We start from the raw sequence: 19,243 nt of genomic DNA on the forward strand, positions 1-19,243 counted from the left end.
CACGTATGGTTTTTATTGCCTGTAGCATCATACAATGGAAATACGTTAGAAACACGATGATATGAACTTGGCGGTTCTTAATTCAACAAGTGCTAAATGCCTCTACTTTATTGAATCAACTTCCACACTAATATGATTAAACAAACAAAAAACTGGCAATAGTAATTGTATAAAACTCTGTTTCATCCAACGCCTAACTCGCAATTTCCTGCAAATTGGAATATACACAGATTGATATTGAGGGCCGTGATATTGTGATCCAAACTTGGTTTTAGGTTTAACAGGGATGTCTCTTATATTCCTTATCCTTGCTACGATGGGTTCAGTTGAGAAAGTTGAGATCATTGTTAGGTCGCACTACATTATTATAGAGGTTTTTAAAGCTTTTTTGGTAGTAGAAGTATATTTGCTCACTGTGTTTTATTATAAACCACAAGATTTAGCGTAGATCACATTTTCGCTTCGCCGAAAAACTTTTTTCGAACGGTCTTTGTTGTTTGTGCATGACCACTCATATATGCATGAGTTCGCTTCTGGTGACGCTTTAGAAAGCATTGCTTGGGTAACAGGAACGTTCTGATCAATTGTTTATATTATAAAACGAGACAGCTCGAGTTAGTTTCACCTCATGATTAGTTCATGATTGACCTCTTGACCTGTGGACTTAATATTTTCAGTAAAGTGCCGCTTAAGCTGCTTTGTATAAAAAAATTCTATTCAACTGTAGTTCGTAATTGCAATGTCAGAAAAGTGTTTTCAGTAAACGTCCACTGTGCAGACAAAAGTAAAATGGTTAGATCAATCCCGGGAAGGATAAATCGCGTCCTTCAGCCACATAGACAATGCAGTCAAGGGACAGATGTTTTTGTCAGCGTAATCTCTGAATACATTGTATTGGACACATCTTTTAAAGAAGAACAGAAGCCTATTATCACTTAAATAGTCAACGTCAAAAAGCACATGCGAGAGAATCATGGGTAGGGATTAGGGAAGGAGCGGAGTTTTTCGCAGGGACAAACTCATTGTTTTTTGACATCACCTTGTTTAGTGTGCGCTGTTTTAGAGAATCACCGATATCGGCATCTTGGTAAAGTACGAAAGAACATATCGCCAAAATATATCTTAGTCAAACGTCACAATTAAAAAAACCGATGATGTATTTTCTGACATCGAACAGCGTGTAAGTTATGAAGCGGTCGTATAAGTCTCTCGATTAACCTTAGCACGTGAACAACTTCTGTTACCTAAATAGTTATCTTAGAAGAGAAAGCATTATCTCCGTCGCTATATCGAAAAGATCAACTTTAAAATTGCACAACTACACATCAAAGGAAGTGTCAACCTTATGTAAAAGTCAAACATACAACAGTTATTTATGTAGAATGTTTACTGATGTATACCAAGTTACGTTTGGAAAGATAAAATTTGCTGTCGTTTGCAAAAATGGAATATATCAGGATTAATGGTAAGTTCTAAATCAATGTTATCTGCCTTTCATAAGTTATCATATTCTATTATGTCCATACTTTAGACACATCGTCATTTGAATTTGTTTGGTCGACATTTGCAGATTTCTGTCGTGCACAGAACTATATTCAATGATCACAGCCGCTGCTTTTCAAAAATAGTAAATAATGTCACTAGTTATGTAAATATGACCTCGTAGTAAAACTGTTTAGGACTTCATATGTATGTCAGTAATCTTCCTGTACAAATGCGACAATTTGTAGTTTCATGCGTCAACATATCTGTCTATCTATCTGGACGTATGTATGTATGTATGTATGTATGTATGTATGTATGTATGTATGTATGTATGTATGTATGTATGTATGTATGTATGTATGTATGTATGTATGTATGTATGTGTGTATGTATGTATGTATGTATGTATGTATGTATGTATGTATGTATGTATGTATGTATGTATGTATGTATGTATGTATGTATAAAATATTGTACACCCATGGTTTATCACGCTTATATAGTTCATCTCGGGTGCAGAATATTTAAGTTCTATGTAAATACAAGTCATCTTTTTTTCTTGTAGTGCTTCCTCACTATGGCGACATTTATCGTAACCAAGCAGAGCCGCTCATGTGGTCGTCGTAGAATCTGAAAAAAATCAGACAGCTTCAAAATAAGGAAATTGTGTGTTCAAGTGTTATTGTACGGAAAGCAGGGCAAGTAGACAAACTGTTGTCATTGGAAATTTGTACTGTGAAGAGTTGTGTTTCCAGCCAATAAGTCTGGTTACTTTACAGATCAGAGAACGTATAATTTTCATCGGTAAGATAATTACTCTTTCTGAACAAAGCGGGGTTGAATCTGTACCCAGATGTGATAGAACTAAAGAAAAGCATGAAAAGGAAGCATAAGGGGTGAAAGTAATGAAAGAACGGGAAGCAGAAAGGAAGGAATAAAAGTAGAAGTTAAAAAAATCAACATGATCAAGAAACAATAGAACCAGTCAAAAACACCCCGACTAAATTAGCGTTATGCTGAAGCTACCGATTTTGTCAATGATAAGGAAATATTCAAGAATGTGTATAGGGGCATCACTTCCATTTTAGAACTTACCAGAGTTCAGGACGGTTTTACCGTCCCTGTCTTTCACTTGATATTTATGTGCAGTGCTAAATATGCCGTTAGAAGACGTCTTATTACTCTCTGGAGAAGAAGTAAATATTGTCAATTTACTTTAAAGGCAGTTTTACATTCATTATAGAACGAAATAATTGACTATTAAATAAATAACAAAATAAGAATTAAATCAAATAAGTAAATGATACCACGGTCCCTCTGGGCCGTGATGATACTAACATGTAAATGGTCTCCTTCTGTACAAGGAGACCATTTCCTTTTTTGAATTCTGCATGATGTTTTCATACATATGCCAACAGATGCTACACGTTTTTTGGAGAAATCTGGCTGTTAAATTACTAGAAATGACGCAATCAAGCCGCTTTTGAGAGAGGATGACTATCAGATCTTTACCTAGCCAGCTAGAAAACATCGATCCTTTACCCTTTGATTCGTAAGGAGCTTTCTCTTGTCCACAGAAAGTCCTTTTCCAACCATTTTGGATGTCTGTCTTCAACGCGCAGTGGAATACGAATATGAACAATCCCTGAAGACTGTTGAATATTGCGAATAGATACATGAAAACGAGGCTGGCTTCACTGATAGCAAATATGGCGAATGTCCAGGTCAGACCCAGCAATGCCATCAACCCGATAGCCGCCTTTAACTGTGCTTGAATACTGAATCTTTCACTCTTAGTCATCGCCCTTGAGTTGAGTCCACATATTTGGTGGATGACAAGACAGAAGATGACACTGTTGTAGATGAGAACGATGCCGAAGGGAACCAAAAATGCACCGTAAAAGGCGTACTGTGACAACCAGCAACTGTCAAAATAATAATAAATTGAGAAAAATACTTTACTGTGAAAATAATAACAAGTGATCCAATAATTTTATTTTCTGACTGCGATGTCATGCAATAAAGGTTGAACCACTGGCGGACCAAACGTTATTATTATTATTGAGTTTTTCTCACAGTTTTCTTGACTGTTTATTTATTTTACATCATGACTCAATGATATTAATAACGTCTGGTCCGCCTGTGATTTAACTTACTGGACTTAAAAGCATTAAAAAGGCATTGGTGAAGATCTATATAAATTTTATGTACTACAGAAACCAGTGCTACGACAGTCAACTCTGTGGGTCAGTCCGTCCTTTTGTCAACAAATTAGCATATTAGTCGATAAATACGTCAATAAATAAGTCAGTAAATAAGTTAATAAATAAGTCAATAAATAAATAAATAAATGAATAAATAGATAAACAAACAAATAAATTAAATAAATCCTTCCGTCCGCGAGTCAATTGATCAATCAATCAATCAGCAAATGAATCAATTTATCCTGCAATCAATCAATCAATCAATCAATCAATCAATCAATCTATCAATCAATCAATCAATCAATCAATCAATCGATTTGGTAATTACTTGATCAGAAAGTATGTGCTAAAACATCGAGCGATCAGTTTATTTAATCAAATATTCTACAGTTACGCATCATAATTGAAACATGAGCGTACTTACATCCTGTCGTTATATTTGTATCCATAGTTGTTAACATCCACAGCCAGAACAATAATCACGATGATAAGGGGAACACCTATAATCAAAATTATAGACAATAAACCCTCACAAAAACGCAAAATATATTCTCAGTCCAGAAATTTAGGCCAAGGAATTTTCAATTAATAGACATACCATAGTGTCATTGGGGATCGCTGATAATTAAAACACGCATGGCAAACCAAATTCATTGCATTTTACCTGAAGCCCCTCCATTCACTTAGGTTGCGTTCACAAACACATCTGGAGGGGAGATTTGAGAGGAGGTGGCATACACAATGGGACTGAAAAGAAGGATTCGAAAAAGGAAATGTTGCATCTTATTGTAAATATAATGGGCCACTACTGAAGAAAAAGTAACCTCAATTGCTAATGTTTTTAAAAAATGTTCACAGTCGAGTACTTGCTTGACCACACACACACACACACACACACACACACACACACACACACACACACACACACACACACATATATATATATATATATATATATATATATATATATATATAATATATATATATATATATATATATAACATGAACTTTCCTGCTCCTGTAAAGGTTAGCACAAATCAAGCCACTTTGTTGTGTCCAGAAAGAGGTTGCCTGTTTGAAAACAGTACCGACAATGATCCAGATTACAGTGACCAATGAATCTACTACAGAACGTTAGGGAATATATTCTTGGTCTGCACACAATCATTTGCAGTAATCTCTAGCAGCTACATGGAACCGACGTTGTCTGTCAAGTTACCTGACTGATTAGTACCTTTTATCCTGAGAGACCATATGGGACCCCCCTTTCAACTATCCATATTGGACGACAGAGTAACTTGCAGAAAGCACGTAAAAATGACTGGATGTGAAGTATAGGTATTTCACATATTGTTAATTATTCAGCATTAAACAGAATGCGCCTCGGAGTCCGATAATCCGACTCTCAAACTGTTATAATAACTTAACATTTTTCAGTCTACCACTTATGGGGGTCATTTTGAAGCGCATGGATTTACTAAAGTTTCGCCAGCATATTTTTGCGAAATTGAAAATTTTAATTTTCCCCCATTGAGTACACACAGAAATGATGGCCATTTTGAATTTCAAATATCGGCGCGAAAATTCAAGGTAATTTGTTTTCATAGTACAACGCTTTCGCCCGATTTTTATTGTTGATTTTGAAGGAAAATGCTATAACGTTTCGTTGAGGAAAGTTTGAGGAAAAGTTTATCGAGTCTTTCAATTTTGGGTAGCGCATTCCTTTGATGTCATGTCAACAAAAATGTAGCCGGTGTTTATTGGGCCTTAGTTAGTGACCACTACCTATCTGACTTATAGATTGATATATGGCGGGTGCCACATGTGGGGCAGGATGCGCTTACTATTTTCGAAACACCTGACATCACTTCTTGGTCTTCTGGCCAGAGGTCCATATATCTTTCTTTCATGAATATGACTTTGTTTGTGTGCCGTCTATTTACTGTCTGTTCTGTGCTGTTTTGTGTCTATGTTTACAACTATTGTCTTGCGAATTCCGACCTACTGTCATTGGATTATGGATGGTATGATTGCGATTATGCAAACCTCTACACTACCGTCAGACTAAATATATAGACCCTCAGTAAAAGCAGTTTTCTAGGGTCCATGGGCTAAAGTACTGTTTATGTTAAGTCTTCTATAGTTTCTTTTAGTCTTTAAGAAATTTTGATATTCATCAGTTTATCATTATTGCCTGTATCTCTATTGCCATGCTCGTCAGTACATGAAAATAAAGGTATCTTTCCCAGCGGCATGTAATTGCAATAAGCTAACAACTCACCAAAACACAACGAATGACGCGCATGTTTAATTATCCAGTCGTCCTTACTTATTTTTATAGTTGACGAAATATACACTGTCAAATTAACATCGATAAATTACAAGAAGCGAAGAAACGAAGCAATTAGAAATTTACATTAACCATCGAACTCACACTAAATGTCACATAGGATACTCCGTTCCGCATGAAAGGGGACTATTGTTTATTTGAAGGTTTTCACGGACGCATCCCAGTCCACTGGTCAAAGATGCACAAAGTGAATCATAGAAATCGATAAAATCAATCGGGGTGTTCAAACCATTTGCACATCGCAGAAACAGAAATGTTTGAGAAAAAAGTAGGAAACATTCTGCCGCCTAAAGGGGCAGTCAAGCTAACTTTATACCTGGTAGTGGCAATTTTGAGAGAACATTTCAATTTCAGCATTCATTTTGGTGGTATGTACCTTATGAAGTGTCATTAAATGTTAATCCATCTTACCCCAACCAATCAGGCTGAACTTGACCATGAAATTCTTGATGTACTTCTCAAAAACTTTGACCAATTTCAGATACAGATACGTTGCTTCCAGTGCCATCCACAGCAAGACAGCCAATAGGAAATAATGTTGTAAAACAGCAATGGTGGCACAAATACCAGGTATTCTCGGTCCAAGGTCAACAAACAATGCACCAATCAGGAACATCAACAACGCCATGGAGAGGGCTGAACATAAACTGATGAGGAGTTTGGTAGCTTTGTTTTTCTTTTTCCTGAAATGTGATTCAAGGATGTTAAGCTATCTTTTGTATCGGCTAACATATAAATGATGATTGAAGTACACAGCAAGGATCTCTGCTTCAAATATAAATTATTAGGAGTGTATATGTGCTTCATCTTGTATTTGAATGACATTTTTGGTTACTGTAAATGTGGCTCATTAAGTTTTGCTGACGATTTGAAAAAATGTTCAAGATTCTGGTAATGTTGTTCAATGTTACGAGATGATATGAATCACTTTTTCGAGTGAGATGAGAAATGGAAATGCATCAGAATTATTACCAAGAGCTTCATTTTTCTTTGAACAGATCAGAAATTGACGGGATTTATAATATTAACGTTATAGTGACTTAGGAACGACACCCGGTAAACTTTTACAACTCATGTTATTTCCATTATTGTTGATGCCCGAAGTCTACTTTGCATGCTAAGAAGGTTTGGAAAAGGGTTGACTGTCGATGGCCTCTCCATGGTTTAAAAGTTTTTATTTTACAGATACCTGGCGATCAGCTACACAGAAAAGAACATTCTATGAACCTAGTCGTTATTATGAATTGACTTCACCGACAATTTACTTTCTGATCACATTCTAAGGCTATCGAATAGTTTTTATCCAAGATTACGAATTTTAATGCGTCTGCTTCGAGTTTTAAAAGAAATGCTAAATGCGTTTGTTTATGTATTATGTTTTGTTTCGGTTGTTTTTCACTTGTTTTAACTGGCTTTGTCCTGTAGCCACTACTTACTTCTTTAAAAAAATACATAAATGTATAAACAAATAAAATATATCGGAAGATAAATCAAACGAAATAAAGATTATGCTAACATTTTCTAACGTGTGTCAGTTTCCTAGTATTATCGTAACGTTTAAATAAATAATTACTATTATATTTGTCTGGCAAACAGAACGCACCACTCTAAAGACCGTTGGTGTTCCATTATCTTACATGTAAACGATTTCTCGTTGCTATTATTTTATGTTGTCACAGAAAGTTTGGAAACGGTATAGGAATTACGCCCACGATTATTTTCCGTTGATTCCTTTTAATGCATCGATATATTATAATATGAAATAATGAGGCATACTGATGAAATCGAGGATGAAGGAAAAATGTTACGTTCAATTTTTAGAGTAGAATAAATGTAATGGAACACAACATTGCTATTTACAGCACAATGTATGAAATTCGCATTGTCATGAGCAAAGCGTGCGTGCAGTGTGAATCATGAATGTTTTTTTCGCAGATCTGTTTGCAAGAAACAGCATATGAGCAATATATGTATCCGTACATACTCATATTTCCCCATGTAACACGCTTCAATGACGAATAATGATTTGCATAATGCCGAAGACACCTAGGCTAATACTTGAAATCCACTCACCTGTAGACGATGACACAGACGAGTGTAAAAGCCAACGCAAGCAAAGATATTCCACAACCAATGTAGGAAATTATCGATAGCGCTCTCTGATTGGTTTTGTCGATGTCATTATCATAGATATTCTAATATAATATAATATAATATAATATAATATAATATAATATAATATAATATAATATAATATAATATAATATAATATAATATAATATAATATAATATAATATAATATAATATAATATACAGGTATTCAATGTAATGTATTTTACCGCAACTGACATGTTATAATAGTTTCAGACGAAGTCATGATGCCAAAGTTCGCACTGATATAAATACCAATGATTCTCTAATATGACTCTAGCACTATAAAACAAACAAAGAAACTGTACAGCTCGTTTCAGAGACATACTTGCAGCTTCACATCATCTCACCATGTGCAGATTAAGCCGGGGTTCACTTGGAAGTTTCACTGCATTCAATTCTTCATTAAATGCATAAATCAGCAAAGGACCAACACAGATCATCGTTTAAGGCATGGTTTCTGTCGTTGTTACCATGCCAACGTATTTTAGTTCTTATCAAACTAATATGCCAGGTACCAAACATGAGATTGGTGTTGTGAACTGAACTCACCAGAAGAAGAGCAAAGTTCGTCAGATGATTGCATTCACAAACTGTAGCGTTACTTTCAGCTCCTTGGCCATCTGTAGCATTCGATGGAACCTCACAGCCTTCTACAGACCAAGCACCAGCGCCATCTATAGGTAAGAATATGAGCCTCTTCTTTCGCTATATGGTTTACTGCTGTCTGAGAGTTATCTTAACTCCCATAAAACAGTTGTTTGTACAGGAAAAGGGAACAAGTGCATTTGCAATTGTCACAATGCAATCTACGGATGTGATAAGAGGTTAGTTTAACAAATGCAAATTGGACTAGGGAAGCTATAGAATTGCCCTATAAGGCCAGGAAGAATAATTAAATTGTTCCTCGGAATAGCCGCCTCTACTATAGCCAAGTTGGATATTTTTGAAATTGCGGCAAAAGTGTACTCTTCGCTGCAATTATATTTAGCGTTGTCGTAGAGACGCTGGATTATGGCGTCAGCGCGTATGCTAGGCTCCGCCTTGGGGACGTTAAAAAGACAATACTGCAATTGATTTACATGTTTAATTGGACATTTTGAATGTGTATATTCTCACAAAATGTTGTTTTCTTCTTGGAGCATGTGGACATGCTGAGAATTGTTCTGTAAACACTGTATGTATATGTGATGCCTCTATCACGTTGGAACGTGTGTAAAATCAGGACTCCATATCTTGAAAACATGTTATTTCATATCAAAGTTTCGCGCTGCAAGTGTATGCTTGATCGAACAAGGTGCAACTCGTAGAAGATTCAACATTCACTGACACTAAAAAACGTTCTAAAACTGATCCAAAACATAAATGCTAAGTGGCAGCTAAACCATACATTCAAAATCATATTTTGAAAATCAGCAATCTTAGTTGATACTTCCGAAACTGGAACCGAAATCCATAAATGCCGAAGTAAACATCCCTCCTTGCCAGATGAAATTGATTTATGTATATTTTATGATCCTACTAAAATCATTGCTTTCGAAAAATAAGTGCACGTGTGACGTAAATCACTTACCTCCAAGTCTAAAATCCCAAAAAGCACAACTGACATTAAAAAGGGTAGAGTTGACAACCTGTAGGATATAGGTACATCCAGAATCATACAATTATGAGTGTGCCTCTTGTTTTTATATGCAACTAAGCGTCGTAATAATAGTATATAGCAATACAGTCATCTTGCTTATTAGTGGAACAGCTGCTGTTGTTGTCGTTGATTGCGCTGTTAAAATGTCGTCGATACAGGTCGGCAAGGAATTGACATTTTCCCGACAAATAGAATCAGCACTCAAATTAAAGGAAAGGAATGCAACTAAACCATCACTAAAGCTGATGAAGCTTCCTTACCTGGTTGTTACGTGGTATGCGTATTATAACAGGGTCCCTTAAGTTGGTGATTTTCAGCTCCCCAATACTGGCTGCGATGACAGGGTTAAATCCAGCATTCGTACGGTTCATGTCAACAGCCTAGAGAAGCAGTTGTGCATCAATGATATAATGATTAGCACGCAAACTTTAGCTCCAGTCAACAGTGTGAGCAAATCCGGTGTCAGCTTCAAATATCGATCAGTTTATGTGAAAAATCACCGTAAATCGAATAATCTACAAAACTACTTAAAGGTGACTTGAAGTTTCACATACCTTAAAGAAAGTATTTAATTTATGAACGACAAATTGTACTCGATTGACCTGAGATCGTTCGTCTGGTTCTAATCCATCAAGCAATGATATCGGTACGTGAATGGATGATTTAGTCTCCGCGATGACGTCATCAGTTTCAGCCTGTCTAGAAAGCTCAATCTGGAATAAAAATTAAGAAATCGCTGAAGGAGTTTAAAAATCTGTGCTGTGTTACAGAAATCGTGTGAGCAACCTCGGCAATTTTTTCGTACTTTTGAGTTCAAATCATTGTAATTTTCACCATCTTCGATTTGAAAGCTACCATATATTTATTCATTGTCCACCATGTTTTCAAATACAGTAACATACCACAGGGGTATATTCAGGAATAATAAATACTAATATAATAAAAACCAAATAAGTTGTCTACAAGTTTTTTTTCTGTTTGCCTTCTCTTTAATACGTTCTGCTCGCTTGAGACGTGACGGACTGTGCAATGTATGTGTGTGCGGTGGTGTGTGTGTGTGTGTGTAAGTGCGTGCGTAAGACGAGCCCTCTTTCGGTGAACTCTTGCTTCCGCGGGTGACCTGAAAATTTTGCAGAATCAGACTCGATAATCCTGCAGACTCGATAATCCTGCAAAATATTCAGGTCACTCAAGCAAGCAAGAGTTAACCGAAAGAGGGCACATCTTACTACGCACGCACTTAGAGACACACACATGTGCACAGTGCGCAGACCGTCACGTCTCAAGCGAGCAGAGTGTATAGGAAAGAAAAAGGCAGACAGAAAAAAACCTTTAGACAACGAAACTTATTTGATTTCTATCATATTAGTATTTATTATCCCAGAATATATACCTGTGATCAAACAATCGTATTTTATTGTTTGGTGGTTACCGTCACACTTTCTTGCCAAGTGTAGACAGTAAAGGTGTGACGGCAATTCAATGAGCGATTAGTCTTACGATACAAATTATTATGACAGACCCCAACATCCCATTTTGAGGCATACTGACGTACTTTAACTCGTGATACGGCATATGCCGCTGCAATACTCTTCATTCTCTTCGGTGAAGTACTGCCGCAGGATATGCCGCATCAATCGTTAAAATTCATTACATTAATTACACCTCTTACTAAGGCAACGTAAAAGTTTGTGCATTTACAAATACAAAAAACTAACATGAGATTTCTCGGTACGAAACATTTTAAGTTGGCAGAGAATAACAGAAAATTCCCAAAAGAAAGAAAAAACTGTCTGTGACTTCGAAGTTTCTTCAAATAATAATTTCTTATTCAAATCTTCGTAAATCAATTTCGATAAACGTAAAATGCTGTAGTTATATTGGGATATGGTGTGCGCTCGCTTTATCGTAACTTTCACGCAGATTTAAGCTTCAACAGTGTAAGGTACATGACCTTTTAAAATATCAAACTTTAAAATTCTGACTTACTTTGTCCGAAGAGACCCAAAAATTAAGTCCAGCGAACGATTCGAAATCTATTTCTGCAAGTGCCATGACAATGCTTGCTGTTTCTATCGTGACAGACTGGTTTCCAGAATCCATCGAATCATCAACAAAGTTTACAATCAAAGACAGTTTCTCCACAGATTCAATGAGTCTGAAAAAGAAATTGTAAAAGTAGTCGGCTTCAACTTTGTATACATCTAGTAAAGCAAAATATTCAGTTGACAGTTCAGCCGAAAGATTTACATATTGAATATTGATTTACAGAAATCAGCATCTTCTAAACTACGTATTTTAGAAATTGATAACATGTACTAAAATAAATACTCAATTTTTGATCAGCCAACAACAGACGAAACGAACAGACTTGGCTCAAGTCTGTGATTTGTGAATGCTTTAGTGGGGGAACGTGATGGTTTGTGTTTTCGTGTGAAACGCGTGAGTGGGGTGAACGCGATGAGTGGGGTGAACGCTATACAGGGGAGTTTCTCCCGGACGGCAGAACTAACTCACTATTGCGGAGAGTTCAATCGCTAGGAAAACCTGGCCTGGGCTGACAAATTCCAAATAGGTTCGTATGAAATAGAAGAGACACAAGAGAAACTGTTATAAATGATTTTATTTTTTAAATTCACCGACTTGAACGAAGTCCAGGCATGCGCAAGAATGCGTGTGTCATTTGGTATGCCGAATCAACCATTCATTCAAATATAAAGTACGAACTACGTAACTCGACTTGCATATTTAATGAACGTAGAAGGAGTTCGTCTTGGCAACCGGCATTTATGTGTACGTTGTCTGAAGATATATAGACATCGATCCTATGAACGCCCGAGACTGAACTACCTGTCAAACGCACATCACTTTCCTAGGTTGCTGATTAAGGCCACTATTGTCATTTCGCTATGTAACTTACTTTCGTTAGTAACGTATTGAAGTATGGCAAGGGAAAAGAATCCTACAAAAGTATAGCTGTTTGTTGTTTCGAAAGTACATTACAACGAATGAATAAAATTGCATGTTGAAAAGAGAGACACAATCTTTAAAAACACTCTCTGGACAATACTAAGCGTTTTACCTTGTAGCAGCTTTCTCATTTGTCTGACTAGCAACCAACACATCATGATCTACGTTCAACAAATTATCGACACTTTGCAGTACATCTTCAGCTACTGCGACTTCAATTCCATTTGTTCCACTCTCTAAAATATTAGTAACTACACTAACGGAGAGCGCCAAGTCTGTCTCGTCAAAACTGTCCGCTTCAAAGGTGAGGTTGGTCAGTTGTTCGGCAACCGTCTTAAGGTATTCTGTAACGAAACAAAGACTTTATAAGAAATAGGTTTGCTCAAGTTACATACAATTTTCCGGTTGTAAATTATTTCTGAATAAAGTTCAAGGCACAAGTGTTCTTTATAAGCTTAAATCGATAAATCAATTTAATGGTCGGATCATTAATTCCTAATTGGAACATTGCACGCTACAGACCTAAGTCCTATTTATAGTTCCGAAGAAGATTTGCTATACTTCCCTTGCAAAAGTAGCACGTTTAAAAAATCTGCAAGGACATTGACGTTGAACAGACATTGTTAGTTTTAATACTCAACTCATTTCAGGGTAATGATACTTATCTTCCTTTTAAAGAATTCTCATCCAGAATATGCCTACCTTGTGGAGTAGTGATGTTGGCTAAATGTTTGAGGTGGTCTTTTCGATTTGCGTGACTCTTCGAAGTGCAAGCTGGCATGTCTGCTGGTCGCCAATCGACCTCTAACCCGGATTTTGATGATTCACTGTTGGCGAAGAAACATCGCATGAAGTTACGTTTTACTTAGGATAAACGTTACAAGGATGAACAAACTTTAATCTGCGCACAATGTAGTAAGTTAGACCTAGGACAAGTAATTTATATTTTCTGAGGTTAGACTATGTTTCCTCCAAACTCCTGGAAATATTTTGCGACGTTATTGCATGCAATGCCGACTAAAGTTTACTTACCTTCGTATATCTCATTGACAATATTATATATAGCTTAAGTGGTATTGTTAACTGAGCATTATTATATACCGAACGTTTTCGATTTCGAGACTCACCACACTCCCCATGCACATCATCTGTTCCATTGTTGTAGGGACATTCTCTTTTCACAACGTTACAGGCCTCCGTAATCGGCCACTCCATGAAGCCCGTGTTGTTTGATACGAATTTGTCCGGACACCGCGATATCGTCATTGACTTCTCGGTAGTAGAACAATTAGTAATGCGATCGATTTCTGATGGATAAGCTGAGAAAGACATTTAAAAATGAGGAAAATTAAACAGCAAGAACAAGTTATGGATACTGGAGAGGACATCTTGAAATAATCACCTTTTACTGCTCGGAAGATAACTGTCGTTGCAGAAAAAAATCATGGAATCTGTCTACATTAAGCGAGAGAAAAACATCTGTTGAACGCCCGACCGACCAAGATTTTGTCCATTCAACAAATACTTTTTTTTCACCGAAAATGTTCACAGATGCCATACCGCCAATAATGTTTATCACCGCAGACAGCAATAGCAGTGCGTCACAAAGGGCCATATTAGCATTAGTAGCTCGCGCAGAGGGCCACCGAAGGGAGCCGCAAGCGGCTCACAGATACGCATGCGTCAGTACAGTGCCATAAGCATAGGGGGTTGCAAAAATGTCCGTCCCGGTGTAGGGCGGAGGGGGGGGGCAGGAGTCTTGATCTCAGCACATGTTTCTTCTTGCTATGGTTTATTTATTTTAATACGTTTGACAATGATAGGTAGTGCCAATAAAGAATACTGCCAACCTTTGGTGTCTCGGTCTTTTTATGGAGTTAGAAAACGTTTCTAGCCCCATGGTCTTATGTCAGCACTGGTTTTGTGACAATTTCTTTTCATTTTCGTTGTGTTTTCGGTTTGACAATCTTGCGCGAAGTTTTGTCACTGTGTTGCGTTTATTCCTTGATGCTTTTGATTGCCTGATTCGCCAAAGCAAGCAGGGATAAATTACTAGTCTGTGGACGATGTCACCAGATTATCACCGGATTAACTTTGACAAAGTCAACAACGAATGCATCAGTAAGATATCTTTTGTTATACAACATCCTCAAGCGCTGCGCACCGGCTTGCATTGGCTGCACGTATAAACAACTCATTTTTCCAATACAGTCTGCATCTAGTGAAAACAGCAACTTACATGTAGCAGTGAAAATTGTAACAGTCACGGTAAAAACTCTTCAAAGATGAAAGGATAATTGCTTTAAGCAAATTAAAGTGCCTCTATAGAGGATGAAAATTAATGCATCGTGGACATGAATGAAAATAAATAATGGCGGACGTGACGTGGAGAATGGGGTTATTGTCCCATTGTTTCGACATATTTTAAATAAGTTTCTTTGATCTGAAACAAAATTTTACCAACCCTAACGACTTATTATTCTATGCTAACCTTTCCGTACTTTAGTTAAACTAGGAAAGGTGGTGATACAGGGATTTACAGGATATTCAAAATACCCTGAAATCAGCCGGGGAGAGGCATAGGGGCCCGGGTTTATTATACACGAGCAGGGGCCTATACTTGGACTAGTACGTTTATTGATTTCGATGCTGTTCTTCCGACCGCCCGCCATGTTTGCTAAACTTATTAAAATTGTAGTTACGATGACAAACGCCCTTAAGTTGATACGAGTCTCCTATACTTCTGTGAGATCAAAACGCTCGATTAAAATGGCTGCCGTGTGAATCGCTATGTTTAATAAATTGCACAATGTGAAACGATCATTTACCGGCAAGATCGAGTAAGAAAAAACTCCGCTAAAGTGATGAACAAAGTGCAAAATATTTTCGCCAAGTGGGATTTGAATTCGTGTTTGCGAATTTGGCGAGCGTTAGCGCGAACATTGATGTGTGATATTATTCAACACGGCCTATGTACTAAAATCGTAAATCCTTACATCGATTGAAGGACAGTGATGTATTTGAGAAAAGCATTTGGAATTTACACGAATTTGAGAAGTGCAAGAATGTTTGATGGCAGTTATAAATTCTGCAAATTTCAGTAGTATTGCTGTACATGTTGCACGTGAAAATAAATCCCGTATTTTTTATGTTTTAATGCAAATTAGAAAAATGAAAGTAATTTCCGTGTTTTTCAATTATATTTATGTAATCTCTTATATTTTCCCCCCATAACCGGCCACAAATAACGTCGAAGGGATACTTCCGATACCAAATCCATTGCAATATTCAATTCACAAACATTATAAATTATCAAAATCGTAATATTTCGGATTAATTCTGCGCGTGACAAACTGTAATTTTTTACCAAGCCTACGGAAATGAGATTTTCGATATGTAAAATTTTAATAAACAAGGTCTTCAAGGGGAACTACTTTAAGTTGGTAAATATATCTCTCCGATTATAAAACGCCGACGACCGTGTTATTTATTACCTAATGTTCCTAAGTTTGAAACATATGACACAAAACATATGATACGTGATACAAATAATGTTTACTACATGGCGGATCTGCATCAAAGTAAGATTTCTTTCAGTTAATACACCAAGTACCATATTTGCTTACTCACGAAATTGACAGATGAAAGGCTTCTCTTTCTTAGAACAACAAACGTCGTCAATCTTGAATTATCATGGTTCCCTCGACCTTTCTTCCTGCAAAATAATTGCTTGTCAGACATTCTTCTGAATGTTGGTTCATAAAGATATGGCTGCTAAGCGAATATTCTGTTATGATTGTTTTTCAGTTTCGAACTATTACACCGACTTGAACACTGAGGTTCCGTCACAACGTCATTTGAGGACGATAGGATATATGTATGTACGTCAATCTGATTAATTCAGCTGTAGTGATTGGCTTCAGTTCGTGATCTTTGTGCCCGATCTCTTTGCCTCACCGACCATTTGTAACTGAAGATCACGTTCAGATGAACCGACAACTCCAGAAGTGCCCTTTTAAGTCGAACATAAGGTACCGGTATTATTATGTCTCTACATGACTGCTAATAAAAATTACACACCCATATATATATATATATATATATATATATATATAGATATATATATATATATATATATATATATATATATATATATATATATATATATATATATATATACGTCGATCTTATTTTATCAGCCAAGTGATCATTTGGAGCAGCGTCGACTCGGTGCCAGATAACATCCGGCGGTGTACCACAAGGTTCCATTCTTGGGGCTTTACTATTTTTATTATACATAAATGACTTGCCGATGACTGTATCTGTTCCGTCTTTGCTGTTTGCAGACGATGCCAAACTTTTAGTCGTGTTAAATCTCTTGATGATAGCAAGCACTTACAAAAGTCTGTAAATAAACTTGTTCAGTGCTCAAAAATTGGCGCTTAGATTTGAATGCCAGCAAATGTAAGGTACTTACCATCACCTTAAAAAAGAAACCTATTAAGTTTAATTACCATGTGGATAATTGTTTGCTCGATCATGGTTCTCACATTAAGGATTTGGTATCATTTTTGATTCAAAACTCACTTTTGTTCATTGACTCTATTGTAGGTAAAGCCAATCGTATAATTGGTCTCATTAAACGCAATTTTAATTTCTTAATTGATTACCCAAGTTGCTGTCCTTCGACACCTGTTTATTACTATGGTGCGTCCAATTTTTGAATATAATATAGTCATTTCAGGCAAACCGTATTAATGAGTCAATTCAGAAATGTTTTCTTAGATATTTACATCAGAAACAGGGATGTCACAGTGACTTCATCTTGGTGTAATTGTGACTATAACTTGATCTGTAATCTTTTTAAAATTCAACCTTTGTTCTTATGTAGGAAACTATTTGATTGTATGTTTGTACGTAAATGCCTTTTATCTTCTTATGACTCTACAGATTGTACAGGTTTTTATGGTCTATGCTACCATAGATACTCTGCTAGACATAGACCTCTATTACATATCCCTTATTGTAGAGTTGATGTTACAAAAATAGCCTGATTGGACGTACGTCACGATTGTTTAATGATCTGATTGATAAGGTTTGCGATGTCGATGTTTTTGAAGAATCTCATTAAACTTTTAAAGACATGTTAATTTGTTTTCGTCATTGTTTGATTTTTAGAGTACTTTTTTGTTTGCTTAAATTTTAGTGTATTTTATCTTTTTTTATTTTCTTGTCTGTAAGTGACTACCTGATGGCGCTGTTGATGAGCAAATAAAAAAAATAAATAAAATAAAAATAAAATAAAATTTGTACGAGGAAAAATTTTCATAGCGGTTAATTGACCCAATTTAACAAACGGCCATTTAATTTCAGGAAGCAACTGTGCTTATCATTATCATTCCTTTCATGTTAGTTGAGTGCAGACTGCGTAGAGTTTCCGTCGAATTACCCAGAGTATGGGTACATAAAATATGTTTCTGGTTGTTTCCTTGAAAACGTGAGATTGAACGTAACTATCAGTTGGAGTTTGTCAGATGGAGACGCCACAGAAGCAGGTATAGTATAGAACAACAGAGTTTCAATTAGTTTAAAACAGAGCCAATCTCCACATCCGATTTAAATCAATTGATATTTCAGGAAGTTCCGCGATACGATCCATCATGGCCGATTGCATTGGCGACCATATTTTTTATATCAAGTGCAGATCAATATCAATCAAACGTGGTATAAGGAATTTGTACTATGATGTACACATGCATTTCAATTTTTGTTGCAAAAAATAAATCATTGAAATGTCACAGCTTTACACCAGTGCTATGAATATTTCATTTGTCTGCAGCATGTCAATAGCAAAATGCTATCAAGTCATCAGCATTTGATTTTGGAATTTGTGCGATTTTTCTTCATTGTTTCAAACAATCTATGGTCATAGCCTTTCATTCATGAACAATTTTAATTGAGTAGCTCGGACCCGAAATTGTGATCGATTGCACATCGTCTGTCATTTACCAATTAATAGACACTAGCAGTTAAAATCAAAGCGGGGATCAACACACTCACAAACACTTTATCCCAGGGAGCATAACGACTTGTTTCGTCGAACGGTATAATCAAGGCAAGCCTTATACTGTTAATTTGATTACTAGTATACAGTGAATTATTTTAAACAATCAAAATAACACATTAACATATTAATAGTTCTTATAAGTCCATTAGCTGTATTTCATTGTATTTCATGTCATATTTGTTCAATTTGAAAAATGGATCATGGAATGTCGTATTCTATTCCCAAAATATCTAGCATGTGAGTGTTCAATATAAAATACCGTTTGTAATGCATGTAAAGCGTAGTGTATTGTTGAAATACATATTCTACTCAGGAGTGGAGTCCAGTTTTGAACAATGCATATTGTACAGGACATGATCTATTTATAAGACTGA

The 19,243-nt window shown here is 36.2% G+C and overlaps 1 protein-coding gene across 1 annotated transcript; it reads right to left on the minus strand.

Moving 5' to 3' along the window:
* Positions 1–1,967: 1,967 nt before the first annotated feature.
* Positions 1,968–13,623, minus strand: LOC139141882 (adhesion G-protein coupled receptor G6-like). The gene is made up of 13 exons (XM_070711638.1): positions 13,505–13,623; positions 12,915–13,146; positions 11,822–11,990; positions 10,387–10,545; positions 10,093–10,212; positions 9,764–9,821; positions 8,743–8,867; positions 8,113–8,234; positions 6,451–6,722; positions 4,114–4,189; positions 3,028–3,410; positions 2,581–2,670; positions 1,968–2,115 (listed from the first exon to the last, which is right to left on the minus strand). The coding sequence occupies exons 1-13, from the start codon at positions 13,581–13,583 to the stop codon at positions 2,096–2,098; spliced, it is 1,905 nt and encodes a 634-aa protein (XP_070567739.1). The 5' UTR covers positions 13,584–13,623; the 3' UTR covers positions 1,968–2,095.
* Between the last annotated feature and the right edge of the window lie 5,620 nt (positions 13,624–19,243).

This window comes from Ptychodera flava, chromosome 10 (assembly GCF_041260155.1).
Source record: "Ptychodera flava strain L36383 chromosome 10, AS_Pfla_20210202, whole genome shotgun sequence".
In the NCBI taxonomy this organism is placed as follows: Eukaryota; Metazoa; Hemichordata; class Enteropneusta; family Ptychoderidae; genus Ptychodera; species Ptychodera flava.

What these genes read in the sequence shown, in the direction of transcription:
- LOC139141882 (XM_070711638.1), bottom strand. Translation starts at nt 13,583, where the DNA reads ATGCCAGCTTGCACTTCGAAGAGTCACGCAAATCGAAAAGACCACCTC. An exon ending in GTCTGTGTCATCGTCTACAG is followed by an intron (nt 6,723 to 8,112) that starts GTGAGTGGATTT and finishes ATCACATTTCAG; the next exon opens with GAAAAAGAAAAACAAAGCTA. An exon ending in TAAAACCGTCCTGAACTCTG is followed by an intron (nt 2,116 to 2,580) that starts GTAAGTTCTAAA and finishes GATTTTTTTCAG; the next exon opens with ATTCTACGACGACCACATGA.